This window comes from Balaenoptera borealis (assembly GCF_965194805.1).
Source record: "Balaenoptera borealis genome assembly, chromosome: 13".
In the NCBI taxonomy this organism is placed as follows: domain Eukaryota; kingdom Metazoa; phylum Chordata; class Mammalia; order Artiodactyla; family Balaenopteridae; genus Balaenoptera; species Balaenoptera borealis.
The window spans coordinates 94,506,823-94,522,536 of record NC_138870.1 but is presented as its reverse complement, the minus strand read 5'-3'; the positions used below and the strand labels follow the sequence as shown (position 1 = coordinate 94,522,536).

General features: G+C 55.8%; 1 protein-coding gene across 1 annotated transcript in view; it reads left to right on the top strand.

Moving 5' to 3' along the window:
• Nucleotides 1-15,714, top strand: part of MYH9 (myosin heavy chain 9) — a 90,706-nt gene that overhangs the window by 46,910 nt on the left and 28,082 nt on the right. The window contains exons 4-14 of the mRNA XM_082348979.1: nt 2,705-2,732; nt 3,506-3,599; nt 7,691-7,783; nt 8,266-8,329; nt 8,891-8,989; nt 9,397-9,540; nt 10,285-10,380; nt 11,156-11,274; nt 12,692-12,844; nt 13,940-14,113; nt 14,810-14,983. Coding sequence (XP_082205105.1) covers nt 2,705-2,732; nt 3,506-3,599; nt 7,691-7,783; nt 8,266-8,329; nt 8,891-8,989; nt 9,397-9,540; nt 10,285-10,380; nt 11,156-11,274; nt 12,692-12,844; nt 13,940-14,113; nt 14,810-14,983 — 1,238 coding nt within the window. The remainder of the gene's footprint in view (nt 1-2,704; nt 2,733-3,505; nt 3,600-7,690; nt 7,784-8,265; nt 8,330-8,890; nt 8,990-9,396; nt 9,541-10,284; nt 10,381-11,155; nt 11,275-12,691; nt 12,845-13,939; nt 14,114-14,809; nt 14,984-15,714) is intronic.

Sequence of the window (15,714 nt, the reverse complement as noted above, 5' to 3'; positions counted from 1 at the left end):
CATCACTTTTCCTCTGTGAAAGCATTTGCCCAAATGAATGTTCTGGCAAAGCAAATTAAGGTTTCTTTAAAGTGTAAAATACAAGGATTGGAGGGTTTCCTTTTACGCTGTGTTGACAGTGGTCACTTGGCTTCAGGAATTGGAGGTGGAAGGTCAGAGGGGAGGGAGAGCTGGAGATGGTGGGGTGGATGGAGGTTACATGAGGAGTTTGGGTCTGAAATTGGGATTTGAAGCATGTACAGGCCTGTGTCTATGTGTGTGTGTGTGTGCGCATCTCTGTATGCCGTGCACCTGTGTGTGCACACACAGGCGTGTGTGTCTGTGTGTACATGTGCCTGTGTGCATACACACGTGTCTGTACACGTGCCTAAGAACGCCTGTGTCCGTGTACGTGCACTGTGTGCGTGTATGTCCACGTCCCTGCGTGTGCACGTGGGTCTGTGTGCACATGTGTGCCTGTGTGTGTGTGCCCACACGCGTGTGTTTGGGGGCTCTGCTTCCTGTTGTTCAGCAGTTCAGCATCCGACTCCTCCTCACACAATCAGAGGAATTCCAGCCATCCCAGGGACCAGGCCTGGGCAGCCCTGGGAAAACGGTTCTTTCTGGGAGGGATGGGAACGAACATTTCCTTTTATGGTAGTGGCAGCCGCTGCTGCTGGCCTGCCCACCCATACAGGTACATTCTTGCCACTCTCACAGCGGGGACGGAACACGCCCGTGAACATGCCCGCCGCTGGGCCTCCACCGAGATGCAGTGGGGGAGGTGCAGCCCCGTCGTAGCTGTGTTGGTTCCAGACTCATCAAGGTGGGGTGGGTGCTGGAAGCTGCCACGGCTTCCCCAGCGTTTAGCACCGCTCCCGCCTCGCCTCCCCCCTGCCCCGCCCCCCCCCCCCCGCCTTCCCTGCTGCCTTATTGAGACCCGGCCGGGTCTATGAGACTCGGCCAGGTCTATCTCAGCCCCTGCTGTGCAGCCTCGCAGGGCCTGGTCCTGTGGGAAAATCGAGAGGGGGCAGCAAGGTCACCCTCTGGGTCTGCTCTAAGCCCTTGCCTGGTGCGGGGCAGGGTGTGGGCTGTGTCTGTGTGAGTGGCCGGGTTCCCTCTGCAACCCCCGCGCTGTTGATATTTCTAGGGGCTGGAGGGAGGGCAGGGACAGCTGCAGCTTGTGTTGGATGCGAGGTTTCTTTTTGCTTCTCCCTGGCCGGACTCCCTCTCTCCCTCCCGAGACAGGAGAAAGGTGGTCGTAAATGCCCACCTGCGCAGGCTGCTGGGATCAGTGCACTGGAGGCTCCCCTCACGGAGGGGCAGGTGGCCTCGCTGCATGATGTCTCTACTGGTGCCGAACAGCTAAGTCCGTCTCCCGAGGCCATACACACAGGCAGCCCTGAGTCACCCTCCCGATGCCCTGCAGGTTCCTGGCTGGGCAGTTGAGCCGGTGTGGGTGTCCTTCCAGATCACCGACATTGGTGTCTATCCAGCACTGACACCACTGACAGCTACCAGAACCCTTGTTAGTTCTCAACTAGTTCTACCGCTGCCCTGACCAAGCCGTCGCCACCCATCACAGCGACTTCATGATGGGGAAGTGGGCAGACCGCAGCCACCTGTGGAGTTCATTATGTTTACAGGGTTCCGGTCTGGGTCCTTTTCACGTTCTTTCTGTTTTTCAAACTAATCCTGCCAGGGAGTTAGTAGCATGTTTACTTTATGGATAAGGAAACCGAGACTCGGGAATTACAGGGCTCACTGCAGCCCCGTGTTGGTCAGTAGCCTGGACCTGGATTCAGGCTGATTTGACCTCCAGGAGGTGGGCATATCCCAGGCGATGGGATAAAATGAGTTTACATTTTCAGCTAAATTGCACACTCGGTCCTGAGCCAGTTCAGCCCTAATATCTTACAGCATTTCTGAGAAACTTCGCTTTCAAAGCCTGGCATTACTGTTCCTCCTGCCTTCCAGGGGAGTGCATTGTTTACATCCGTATTTGCTGACCGGTTCACAGAGCTGGGAGAGTTGCTGAAAGTTCCTGACCCCCAGGCCTGGAGACCACAGGGCTCACAGAAACTGGTCAGAAGCTGATTCTGATGAGCTTCTGTTCTTTCCGAGCTGACTCCAAACTCCCATTACTGAGAGTTTTCCCCGTGCCAGACCCCACGCTGGTGCTTTCGTGTGTGTGACTTCCACGTTGTATACCATCATCCCCCGGGGCTCCAGGAAGGTTAGAGCTCTAAGACAGCATCTTAGCCCAGGGCTGTCCCCACGGGAAAGCCAGCCTTGACCTCACCGCTCACCCCACGTCTTACCTGTGCCTCTTACCCGGATGGGGACAGTGTTTAAAACACCTGCCGCAGGCCTTGTTTCTAACAGCCTCAACCTCCAGTTAGAAACACGCGGGGCAGGAAAGTAGACTCCCGGGGAGCTTTCCAGAGGTTGGCTTTCTCGGAGGGGGAGCGACAGAAGTCTTTCAGTGTCATGGGGCCAGGTGGGCGGCCAGGGCGGGCAGTTTGAGCTCCCGGAGGAGGGAGCAGCTGCCCCATGTCGCTGCCACCCAGGAATGTCCCTCTTCCCCGTGACGGTGGCATGGAGGGCCAGTGTTCCAGGCTTCGCGCTCCTGGGAAGTGGGCAGGACGATGGGCGGCTCTTCAGAAGCCGGAGCGGGAGGCTTTCATGTCTGCTGGAGGTTAACCTGATGTCTCTTTTGTTTCAGACCGAGAGGACCAGTCCATTTTGTGCACGTAAGTGTTTCTGTCTGGGTGGCAGGGCCTGTGTCACCCTGATCTGTTCTCACTCTTGAAGACCCCTACCAAAACCTAGATCGATGAGATCTATTCCCAATTCAAGCCCCTGCCGCTTCCCCAAGGGACAGGCTTCATGTTTGCTCCTTAGTGGTCCTGCAGCGTGGATGAGCTTGATTTCATGGCCAGAGATTTAATCTCCTTCCTGAAAGGAGGCGGTGGAGATGAGGGTGGCAGTGCAGAGAGGAACAGCAAGCGTCTTCTCAACGAGGCAGGGTTGGGAGCTGCTTGGGCCCCCAGGACACATTCACTCTGGTGCTGAACCATGGCTTTCTTTATCTGGGCTTCTCACCTCCGTCCTCTGAACCTAACAAGGAGCTGATAAATAAACCCGTTACCAAGGAAGTTAACGGTACGAAACATTCCTTCGAGTGAAGTTTCGAGGGAACATGTATAAATGCCTTTGACCCCTGAGTCAACAGCTGCCTAAAACTGACTCCTGAGACATTTGGAAGCAAAGGCTGCCAAGTGACCAGGGCAGGCAGCGGACAGAAGTTTACTCTGGTCAGGCCTGCAGAGGGCCATGGGAAATGGCCCGAGTGAGTATTTCAGAGCTTAGCATTTGTTTGCCTGTCCCCTTTCCTGCTACTGGCTGTTGGGTCCCTCACTGGCACCCCACAGAATGGGAGACAGTAGAGCTCGAAGTGGGAAAGGGGCAGACGCCGAGGATTTGGCCACCTCTCCCCTGAGAACTTGCTTGGCTCTCCCGGCAGGGGCGAGTCTGGAGCTGGCAAGACGGAGAACACCAAGAAAGTCATTCAGTACCTGGCTCACGTGGCGTCCTCACACAAGAGCAAGAAGGACCAGGTGAGTGCAGGCCTTCCTCCCCGAGGAAGAGAACTTAATGATTCGTGGTTTGGCTCAAAATGAGAGTGTTTGGGGGACTGAAGCAGAGACCAGGCCTGCTTTCACTGAGGCTGGGAGTGGGTCTGGTGGTAGCCCACCCGTTTCTCCCTTGACCTCCTAACTTTGAGTCGCTATGGAGACCGGAGACCGCCCGAGGTTTGCAGCTAATGCTGCGCGGCCCCCACCTCTGAGGTCGGAAGAGAGATTCCAAAACTTGGCTCTCAAGTTGATGGAGACGTGAAGGATCTCGGGCAGGCCTACACTGGAACCCCTGCTTCTGTTCCCTGCTGTTGAAGTGCCTCTGGGTGGACAGCCCCCAGCGAAGAGAGAACGGGCAGCTGGAAAGACATCTCACTTCCCTTTTTTTCCCCTCTCCCTCTTGGTGGATTGTGGTCGAACCCAGCAGTGTCCTCGCTAGGTGAGCTGCACGTTTACTGCACGTTCTACACCAGGAATGCGTGTTCTGTCCATCGTGTGCCCTTGAATTACGATTTTTTTTTCTAAGCAGCTTTTCACCCCACACCATTGTCACTCTCTGCGTCTAGACCTCTTCTCGTAGACTCGGCTCACTGACTGTCTTGGGAGGAGGGGCTGGGTTGTGACACACGGTGACCTCGCGTGCACTCTGAAATGACAGCTCCTGCAGAGTGGGGACAGGCCTCACCACCTAGCTGTTCTCAGATGCTCCGGTCAGGCCCAGAGTTCCCACGGGCACACGGCACGGAAGGCCCCGTGCAGAACCCTGACCGAGGCACAGCGGAGTGGTCATCTGCCCTCCCGGACCCTCACACGCTCAGTGTCCTGGACCAGATGGAGATGGGTGGCTCCCGCCTGCCACCACGGTGCCAGCCCGAAGCAGTGCCGGGAAGGCCACGCACCAGGCTTCCCCAGAGTGAGGTGTGATCAGTCTGAAGCATGCCCGTGTGGTGCGCTCTCTCTTTCTCTCAAGCATACACTCTTAAACTTCCCCGTGAAATCTAAGTGCCAGTGGTGTCCCCTCAAGCCGTCAGGGGGAACTGTGCCATCTGGGTGTGCCCCCCCCCCTTCCCGGGGTGCCGTGTGCAGCTTGTATAAGTAAGTAGCGGTGTGTGTCTCTTTGCATGCGGATCTGGGGTGTGTCCTGCAGAATGTCCTAACTAGCACAGTCTTCTGGAATCGAACCAAAAGTAACTTTTCATGTGTCCAACTTCGCAAGGCATTCTGAATCTTTCTCCAAGAGTTATATTTAGAAACGAATGAAGTTTTCTTCTGCTCCCTCTCTCTACCCACCTCCCTCCCCCATTTTCCATTCTTTTTAGGGGACCTATTTTTAAAACAGGGCTCTGAGGTTAGGAGTTCTCTAGCTGTGGTTTTCCATCTTTGGATTTGCAGTAAAATCCATTTCCCAACTATTCATTGAATGCCTAGTATGTGCCTGGATCTCCGGAGGGTGGCCTTGGAGTCCCTGCCCTGCGGGATGGGAGGCGGTACCACAGTTAGAGAGCAGGAAGGGAGACCCACGCGCCTTCCGTCTGGGGCTGCTCCAGCTGCAGGGGGGAAGGCAGGCCCCCAGCACTCAGGACGGCAGGTGAGGGCTGTGACAGGTAGAGGCACGCCTGTCACGTCCCCTTTCTCAGGCCGCTCTGTGTGGCGGGCACCCTGTCCCCGGCTCCAAGTTCAACTCGAGTGATCGAATAGGCTGCCCCTGGCTTCCCGTGACCGCTCAGGCCCTCAGTTGTAAAGGCCATTGACCAATTTGGTTGATTTCCTTGCCTGAAGCTGTATAGTGATTTTCCACACACAGCTGGGCCACGAGACACTCTTGAACTTGGTTTGCGCCCTTGTGTTCTGGGCCTGTCACAGCATACTCTGGGGGAGTGCGCTCCCCGCCGTGACCCAGGTGCTCATCCCAAGACCGCCCGTTGGGACACCCCAGACCTTACCTTGTGGGGGACCGGGCTTTGGCCAGACGGCAGGTTGGCAAAGCAGAGCTTGGTGGAGGGACTTTCCAGGTGGACTTCCAGAGGCTGAACAGTAGCCTTTCATGCTCTTCCTCTTCTTCCCTCTGTTTTCTGTGTACTAGTTAGAGCCCCGGGCAGAAACTCCACCCAGTGAAGCCCTTCAGAAACCGTGTGGGTAATTCCAAACCTCATGAGCATACACTGCCTACCTCGTAATTTCACAGTATGTGGATTTCATTGAAAAATAAAGGTCTCTTCTGTGCCTTTATTGAAAAATAAAGGTCTCTTCTGTTCTCAATGAAGAGAAACCCGTAGGTTAGCCGCCGCTATTGTCAGCAGGGAGCTCGGCTTGGGAATCCGAGGTGGTTGCTCCTGGGTTGGCCTGGTGGTCCCACGTTCCACGGTAGCAGCCTGTGTCCCCAACAGAGGCCTTAGCTCTGCCTCCAGGCTGGCGGCGGGCTCTGGTAGGGGCCAAGCTTCCATCTGACTGCGGGAACGCGAGTGCCTCGGCCAGCTTGGCAGCCTGGCCTATGCTTTGAGAGGATGTTGTAGTGGGTGGGTGAGCAGAGCTCATCCAAATCTGGCTCCGTGGGCTGCCTTGGCCGCCTTCCCAGGCCCGCCTGAGCCCGGGGGATGGAGGCCCAGTGTCCTGTGACCGCTGGTGCCAAGCACTCCTGTAGAGCCTGCCTGTGGCTTCACTGACCCTCCTCCACTTAATCTGTATAGTCCGAAAACAAGACTCCCCAGCCCTGGGAGGAGCCCTGACCGGGGATGGCTGTGGGAAGAGGAGTGTCTGCCGGGGCCCCTTCTGGTCTCTGGTGGGCTCGGCCTGACCCCAGGGCATCCTCGGTGCTCTGCGGACAGGTCTCGTCTGCGGCAGGTGTGCCTGGGAGGCTGTAGTTCACGGCTCTCCCGGGAGCCCCTGCTACTACTACCCGTTCTCCTCTTCATCACAAATTACAGGCAGCCTTTATTTCCGGAAAGTCCTGGCTTGACTCCAGCCCTGCTGATAAATATAAAACCCCACCTGGCCCTTGCGTGATGTTCTCTCTCCCTAGAGGGTGCCCAGGTATTAAGGTGAACAAGGGCTGTATTTTCCTCAGGCAGTGTTAGTTATTATCTGGCCTGCTGGGAGGATGAAAGGCCTGCCCACCTGACAGGGTAGAGCCCCCAGGTGGGGCCGGGGGTGCAGGGGAGACAGGGCAGTGACTGACAGGTGTGAGGTAGAAGCCTTGAATTCGATGACCTGCTTTGCTGGTTGATGGCTGGATGACCTTGGGCAAATCATTCCCCCTCCCTCAACCTCTGTTTTCCCTTCTCTGAAATGGGGCTACTCTGTCTTTCCTACCCTAAGTATCATGAGGATCCAGGGTTAAGAAGGCATAAATAAGGGGGCATTTTATCAACCACCAGGTGTCATGAGACCCCAAGTAGGGTTTATTGGTGTTCTTGATAAGTAATTCAGAACCCAGAGTGGGCCTTGTTGATCCCATGCTCAGACGCCTGACCTGCTGGGAGCAGGTTTGTGGGGGGGCGGAGTGGAGGACGGGACCAGCAGGGGAAATGCAGAGTTTATTAGGACACGGATGAGACGAGCTGGTGTCTTTTGTGGATCTGGTTCCCTCTCTCCTTGTCCTATGGGAAAAAAACATTTTTTTGTGGTCTGTCAGGTGGGGATTAGAGGCAAGGAGGACAGAGGGAGGCCAGCATACCTGGGATGGAAACTGTCCAGGGGAAGGAATGGTGCCTTCATGTCTCTTTTTGGCTCAGGTGCTGCTTCCCAACGCATCCTCCAGGGTTGATCCAGGCCATTGGGCCAGGTCCCCAGAGCTAGCTGGGTGGGCTGCCTGCTTTCCTTTTCGATCACTGGTCGGTTAGCCCAGGGAAGTAAGTTCAAACCAAGCAGGGTTTCCAGATGCCTGGCGGGAAGGTCACTCTGGAGTGACACAGGGACTGCCAAGGCCGGTGTGGCCAGAGCCCATCCGGAAGCCTCCGTCCCTGGCACGTCGGATGTGTGGACACCGCTCTGCCACCTCCCCTCCGCCTGGCGGAGCAGGTCTGCCAGCCCACGCCGCTGCCTGGCCCTCACTGCACTTCTGGGTTCCTTTCCAGGGCGAGCTGGAGCGACAGCTGCTGCAGGCCAACCCCATCCTGGAGGCCTTCGGGAACGCCAAGACCGTCAAGAACGACAACTCCTCTCGATTTGTGAGTGCCGGCGCTCACGGGCGCCTTCCCACGCGCCCCAGACGCGGAGAAAGGTCGAACTTGGTGCTTCCCGGCCTGTCGCGTGCAGTAGGCTGGGTCATGCACCTGTGTAAGGAGCTTCCTCAGCTCAGGTGGCAAAGCCAGCGAGGCAGTGGGGAGTCCCCGCCGGTCCCCTGCTTGTCCTGCTGTAACCGGCAGCCAGTTAGAACGCAGGGCCAGACCAGGCAGGAGGAACACCTCCAGATAACTTCTTCCCTCCTCTCCTCCTCCCCTCTGTGGCGGAACTTGGGCGCCGCTGGAGCTGGGCCCGGCTCAGGCTTAGCTGTGTGGCCCTTCTGAGTCCTGAGCACCCACGCAGTTGGGGTGCGGGGCCCCTGGCCGGGGACACAGGCTCAGTCTCTTGACTTTCTGCCTCCAGGCTGTACCACTGGAGGTGGGGCTGGAGGATGGGGCCTCTGATCTCTTCATCCGTCTTTCCTTAGGGCAAGTTCATTCGCATCAACTTTGATGTCAATGGCTACATTGTGGGAGCCAACATTGAAACTTGTATCCTTGTGGTTAATTGTAACAAGTGTTCTGGGTCTGGAGAGGAGAGATGTGACCTTGATGGAGAAGGAGCTGCTTCCTGATTCCAGCAGTTTCCCCTTTCCAGGCCTGTTATGACACCTTGTCTGTGCCACCCGGAAGAGGACCAGGATTAAGCTCATTGAGAACTCAGCTCAGAGCTCAGGTTTTTCTTCACGGGCGGGAAAAAGTTCAGCTTAGAATGGGATGGAACTATGGAAGATCATTCAGTGTGGGTCCCAGAGGGTGGAACTGGGTGGACGCTACTTTGTTTCTCCCTGGTGTTATAGCCTGTGCTGGTAAGAGTGTTCTGAGCTCTGTTCTCTCGTGAGAAGGGGCCCCTTTAAACAGATAAGGCTCCCAAGTGTGAGGGCTGCTGTTTGCACAGGCTACACCCGTGAAGGGTAGAGCCAAGGTAGTTGGCCTTCGTTTTGTTTTGCCACTCTCTGCTGGTGAAGTTCTGTGGCTTTGGACAGGGCTGGGGGCACGTGGAGGGCTGGCTGCCTCCTCTCCAGCGAGCACCGTTCCTTAACGTCTGCAAAGACCTCCTGGAGAAATCTCGTGCCATCCGCCAAGCCAAGGAAGAGCGGACCTTCCACATCTTCTACTACCTGCTGTCTGGGGCTGGGGAGCACCTCAAGAGTGAGTAGTGGGCCCACAGCCTGACACGGGGGCTCCCCCTGCTGTCGGGCCACACACTGCAGTTAGGAAATGAAATCTCGGCCTTTGGGTGGGCAAGAGGAGCGTGACTTCTGTTCCTGGGCCGGCTGAGGGCTTGGCCTCTGTTTCCGACCACGCCAGAGGAAGCCTGGCAGGTCACCGGGCAGCTGCGGACCTCGGGGCCCCAGTGCTCTCAGGCGGGGGGGCGGTCTACGTGCGTGCCCATCTTACACCCTGGGGAGAGTCGGCCTTTCCGGCCACTCCGCGGTTTCTGGGGTATTTCAGGGCGCTCCCCGGTCTCCCACACCTTTGAGGTCACGGTGTTGACTGGAGCCTCTGGTTTCAGCACCTCCTGACCTTCACTAAGCCTTGCCCTCTGCCCCCCACAGCTGATCTCCTGCTGGAGCCATACAACAAGTACCGCTTCCTGTCCAATGGGCACGTCACCATCCCCGGGCAGCAGGACAAGGACATGTTCCAGGAGACCATGGAGGCCATGCGGATTATGGGCATCCCAGAGGAGGAGCAGATGGGTAAGGGCCGGTCCTCCTGGGGGAGAGCACTTCCTGCTGGCGCTGGCCCTTAGGGAGTCTGTAACGGCCGGGAGGAAGGCCTTGAGTGTGTGGTGGGTGGTCCCTCAGATTTGAGGCTCAGGATTATTTCTTCCCGGTCGTATTGCCTGGGGACGTAGGGGAACAAAGGACAGGTTACCAATTGCCCAGGGTCTGGGTCCACCACTCGTGTTCTTGCCATTTGCTAAAAGTGGACTAGCCCTGCTTTGTCCAGGGCGAGTGTGGCAGGGGCTGGGGCTGGGGTCTCTGCGCTGGCGAAGCTCAGAGTGAATACAGTGTGCAGCTTGCCTGCGTCTTCTCGTTTCTCTGGAGGGAGGGTGAGGAGGGCCTGAAGGCTTTACTTTAGGAAGATTGGGGGATGGAGAGACTGCACCCCATTCTCTAGCGTTAGGGTCAGTCACCTTTGCTCCACAGATAGCATGTGAATGGATGGGCGTGGCTGTGTTTCAATAAAACTTTATAAAAATAGACCACGTGCCCCTGGGTAGAGGCGCATCCTTGGTCCGGACTTGGAGGGGTTGGGAATGTTAACAGAGCTTGTATCTAAGCTGGGGTTGGCCAGAGGCCCTGGAGACATGCTTTAGGCTGAGGCCTGGTGCCCCCCACTTGGCTCATCTTGCCTGAGGGCCTCTGGCAGGAGACACCCACTCAGGGGCCTATTCCACCTGCCGCCTGGTTCTGACTTGCCTTTGGTTGCACCTGAAGGCCTGCTGCGGGTCATCTCGGGGGTCCTCCAGCTCGGCAACATCGTCTTCAAGAAGGAGCGTAACACTGACCAAGCATCCATGCCCGACAACACAGGTGAGCCCGTGGGCCCCTCACCTGAAGCAGAGGGGCAGGTGCCTGGGCTTGCACTGGCTTAGGAGAAAGGGTCTTGGAGCAACTCCAGACACTCCTGTCTTTTTTGTTGCGTGTGTGTTCGTGGCTGCCCGTCACTCTGTATTTTTTGTGAAACACACATGAACATGACCCTGCTGCTTCTTCACAGAGTAAGCCTCAGAATGAGTTAGGAAACCCATGATCCTATGGCCCAGTGTTTCCCCTCATTTGTTCTGAGACCAGAACGGTTGTCTCAGTAAAACAGTCACTTCTGCTGTCACTTGCCTTGCATGTGAGGACACGAAACAGTGTTATCACCCCAGCTCCTCGGTCACTGCTAGGCCCTTGGGTCGTTGCAGGAGACTCGTTTACGTTAGCCTTAACACGCGCTTCTTAGGGGCTCTTGAAAAAATGTAACCCGTGCGCGTGTGGATTGTCCTGTTCCGTTCCCTGTGTCTGGGGCAGCGCTGCCTCGAGTCAGTCCTGTTTGTGGGTGGGACCCTCTTTCACACTCAGGACGTGGCCGGGGTGTGCGGAGGTACAGATGCCAGGCCCCCGGTTAGGACCCGTGCCGCCGGCCTGAGGGGAGAGCTGGCTGTTCCGTGTGCCGTGGAGGAAGGGCTGGGGCCCGGGCTCGCTGTCCTGGTAACAGTCGCCCAGTAACCACAACTTCCCCAGGTTGAGCAGCGGGACTCATTCTCTTGGGTTTAATTGAAGCCTTTTACCCCTTCCCTCCTCATTCTTTGAAAAACATCAGCTGCCCAGAAAGTGTCCCACCTGTTGGGTATCAACGTGACCGATTTCACCAGAGGGATCCTCACCCCTCGCATCAAGGTGGGACGGGATTACGTTCAGAAGGCTCAGACGAAGGAGCAGGTAAGCCCTCTGGCTGGGGTCGGGCCGCCTCCTTGGCACGGGCCACTGCAGCGGCCGGGCTGAGGCCTGCGCTGCGGCATCCTCGGTGTTCGGTACTGTCTCACCTGGGTTCCTCACGGGGTCCTCACAGCACCTCGGAGAGCAGGTGGTGTTACCCCCACTGAGAGCACGAGGAAGCTGGGCCCAGGGTCCAGGAACATGGCCAAGGCCCCCGCCTAGGAAGGGCCACCCTCGGTGGGAACTCTGGGCTGCCATGTGCCTTTTCCCTGGAGTCAGTGTTGAGCTGATTGGTGGGCGAGGATGCAGGGGTATCCTGCTCCAGGATAAAGCGAAGCAAGCCCAGAGTGTTTCTGTAGCACAACTCGTCCTGGTGCCAGGGCGGCGGCACCCGCCATTCTTGGAGCCCAGGCCTCAGGGCTGTCTGTCCCCCACGGGCTGTCCTGCCGCACGTGGCGAGAGCCGGGCAGGGGTCTGTGCCGCTCGCACGTGCCCGCCGCCCAGGACCTGAGTCCCTGCCCGCAGGGCCTCTGTGGGTGGTTTCTAGTTTCTCTCATGGCCCTGGCGCTGGGTGGTTTCAGGCTGCTGCTCCCGTCTCTCAAAATTACTTTGAATTCACGTTGATGAGTTCTTTTTCCAAAGGGTGCCGTCCACCGGGCCTCCTGCTTGTGGCTGACAGCTGATTCTGGGCAAAGCGCTCCCTCCAAAGCTGTTTTTCAAAAGACAGCGAGCATGATTATGACCAACTGTTCATTTCCCTGATAATTAAAGAAGCTTAATTTTTTCATGATGAAAATATTACATGAACACTTAAGATTCAGAAAAATCAAAAGTCTAGAGAAGGAAAAAAATTGCCCCAGTCCTACCCAATGACGCTTATTGGGCAGCTTTTTCCTTCCTGCAAGGCCTTTTCCTTCTTTCTTTCTTTTTTAAATGTAGTTGTCACCTTGGCTTTTCATTACGGAACTTCTTGAACATTTGCACAATAAAGTGGAGAATAGTGCAGGGAGCCCATGTGCCCATCACACGGGCGTCTTCAGGAGTCACTGACTCATGGCCAAGCTTGGTTCCTGGTTAATCTGGTCGCCCTGCACCCCTAATTGTGTAACTTGAAGCAAATCTCAGACATCTTGTCATTTCTTCTGTAGATACTTCAGTTCGTCTCCATTTATTTTAAAAAGGTCTTTGCAAATGTCTAAGTTCACTCTGCCTGTATTGTTGGATATTTAGGTTATTGCAGCTTCCTTCATTATAGATAACACCACAGTGAACGTATTTGTGCATGAAGCTTTTTTTCCATCCTTAGGGCTGTTTCTCTTGGGGGGGGCGGCCCACAGGTGACATTATTGGGGCAAAGGGAATGAGAACTTAAAGGCTTCCTGTATCTGACTCCCCGCCCCCCCGGGTGTCCCCCCACCAGGCTGACTTTGCCATTGAGGCCTTGGCCAAGGCCACCTACGAGCGCATGTTCCGCTGGCTGGTCCTGCGCATCAACAAGGCTCTGGACAAGACCAAGAGGCAGGGCGCCTCGTTCATCGGGATCCTGGACATCGCCGGCTTCGAGATTTTCGATGTGAGCATCTCCTCCCTCGTGCCCCCTCCCGCCTCCTGAGCCTCTGGGCTGCCTTCTCCTGGGGCTGGGATCCTCTCTCCCATAGCCCCACAGCAATGCGAGCTGGCCACCTCCTTGCTTGTGTGGAGACAGAAGACACCGGTTGGGCATATTTTAAGCTGAAACAAGATGCCCTGTGGGGTGAATTGGGAGATTGGGATTGACATATATACACTAATATGTATAAAGTGGATAACTAATAACAACCTGCTGTATAAAATAATAAATAATATTCAAAAATTCAAAAAAAAAAAAAGATGCCCTTTGCCAACCAGAAATGCTGGCAAGAATGATACCTTCTGGATGGAGTTCTGGGAGGCCTCATGGACAGGGGCTTTCTGTTGATTTATTGCTTATTTATTCTCAAATATTATGAGCATTGTGACAAGATATTGTCCCTGCCCATAAAGACTTCAGGTAGGAAAAACTGATAAAGTAGATCAGCAGAGGTTCTTAACCTGGGGTCCATGGCAGATTTCAGAGGAACCATGAACGTGGGTGGGGAAAAAAAAATCACCTCTTTATTTTTACTAACTTTTCATTGAAATGATGCAGTTTTTTGAATTGTGGCTTGAGCAGAGTATACAGACCTCAGTAGCATTAGCAGTGGTTGGATCTGTCACCACCAGAGATCAGACGTTTTCACGTCACAGCAGTCATTGAAGAGATATAATATCATTTACGTTCATCTCTCCTTCAAAATTCTGGAAGTTGTTAAGCCCATGGCTTGTGCTTTCTAATGAAGAAGCACCGTGTATTGCTATGTCACAATATTTGATAATTACATTTCAACATAACTTCTTTCTTTTAGAATCTATTTTATGCGTTTAAAAACTTTATCCTGATATAAGGGACTTTACCAGGCTGCTGGCGAGGTCCGTGGGCCCCAGCAGTGCAGCCCCTGCTGCTGGGTGTGAGGAGGGGAGGCCCACAGGGGGCGGCACGGAGGGGCCCCAGGAGGTTCTTCCCCAGCAGCCGTCCCCTTCCTTCCCGAGGGACTTGGAGGCCATGCAGCGGGAGGGTGGGCATCTCTGTGACCTTGTCTCCCTCTTGCAGCTGAACTCCTTCGAGCAGCTGTGCATCAACTACACCAACGAGAAGCTGCAGCAGCTCTTCAACCACACCATGTTCATCCTGGAGCAGGAGGAGTACCAGCGCGAGGGCATCGAGTGGAACTTCATCGATTTCGGCCTCGACCTGCAGCCCTGCATCGACCTCATCGAGAAGCCAGTAAGAGCCACACCTGCGGGGCTTCACCCCCGCCCTCTTCGCTCTGCCCTCCTGGCGCTGGAACTACCCAGAATTCTGACATGAAACGATTTGCTTCTGCGATGAGTTTTTTTTTTAATCAGTTGCATTTTCTAACAAACAAGAACCCACGTGGCTCCCAGGCCTGTCAGCCAGTCCCCACAGTGTCTGAGTCTGCTGTCTTGTCTTATAAACTCAGTGTACGGAAGGCTCTTGGGGCTCTGGGGTGCTTCCTCTTCCTCGGGAGGCTTGTCCTAAGTGTCACCTGTCACCATGTAGCTGTGCGGACATGGAGGGTGGGGGAGGGGATGCGGAGGGACTCAGGGGCCGGGGCATCTGCTGGGGGCGGCCTCTGGACGTGGGCCGGGGGTCTGCTTGGCCCATCAAGCCCGCCAAGGGATTTCCAGTGCATTCGTTGGAGAACCCTTCTGACGCATCATTTTATTAAGGTGTGTCAGCTGTAGCCTAGACCCCAGAAGTTTCTTTTGAGCTAGAGCTCTTAAACTGAGTGCTTTCGGTAGTGCTTCTTCTTCTTCTTCTTCTGTTTTTTTTTTTTTCCTCCCTGCGGGGAAGCACTGCCTACCTTCTGGAGAGATTCTGGGCTTTGGCTTCTTACGAGGGCAGGAATGGGTGGGTTTCCAGGTCGAGCTCACCTGTGCGACGCTGTGCTCCCTCCAGGCAGGCCCCCCAGGCATCCTGGCCCTGCTGGACGAGGAGTGCTGGTTCCCCAAAGCCACGGACAAGAGTTTCGTGGAGAAGGTGGTGCAGGAGCAGGGCACCCACCCCAAGTTCCAGAAGCCCAAGCAGCTGAAGGACAAAGCTGACTTCTGCATCATCCACTACGCTGGCAAGGTGAGGAGCGCACACACAGGAAGGTGTCGGCCGGACCTTTGTAGGAGACTTAACGGCGATTCTAAGACCGGGAGCCCCAAGGTGTGGGGCAGGGCGCAGTACTCTTGTCCCGTGACTCGTCCGATGACGTGCCTGGTGCCTTCAGTGTTCACGGGACTCCCCCACCTCGCCAAGCACCATCACATGTTCCGTTTTGTTAGAAGCTTGCGGCAATCCTGTAAGGTGCCCAGGCTGGTGTCCTGTTGTGTATTATTATTAGGTGCATTTTCCAGGCGCGGAAATGAGATTTGTGCTAAAGGCACAGGCCATGGAGTCTGTATTAGAGCTCTGCCCCTGTGTGACTTTGGGCTGGTTACCTCACTTCTCTGAGCCTTGGTTGATTCACATGGAAAGTGGGGATGACCACCACTGACCTGGGTAACATGGGTTAAAGGAGCTTGTGAGCCCACAGTGGGCAGTCAGTGCTCTGGGGCAGGGCCTCTCAGCCTCCACGCCGCCCCCTCGGGGGCCGGGTCAGGCTTTGTGGTCGGGGCCCGTCCTGTGTGTTGTAGGATGTTCAGCAGCTTCCCTGGCTTCTCCCCACCAGAGGTCAGTAGCGCCCTCCCTACTTGCCAAACCAGAAATGTCTCCAGACATCCCAGAACATCTGCCACATGGGGGTGGCACAGTCCCCTGGGTGAGAGCCACACCCGTAGATGATGGCTTTGTTATTGCCAAGGCCACCGGCCAGT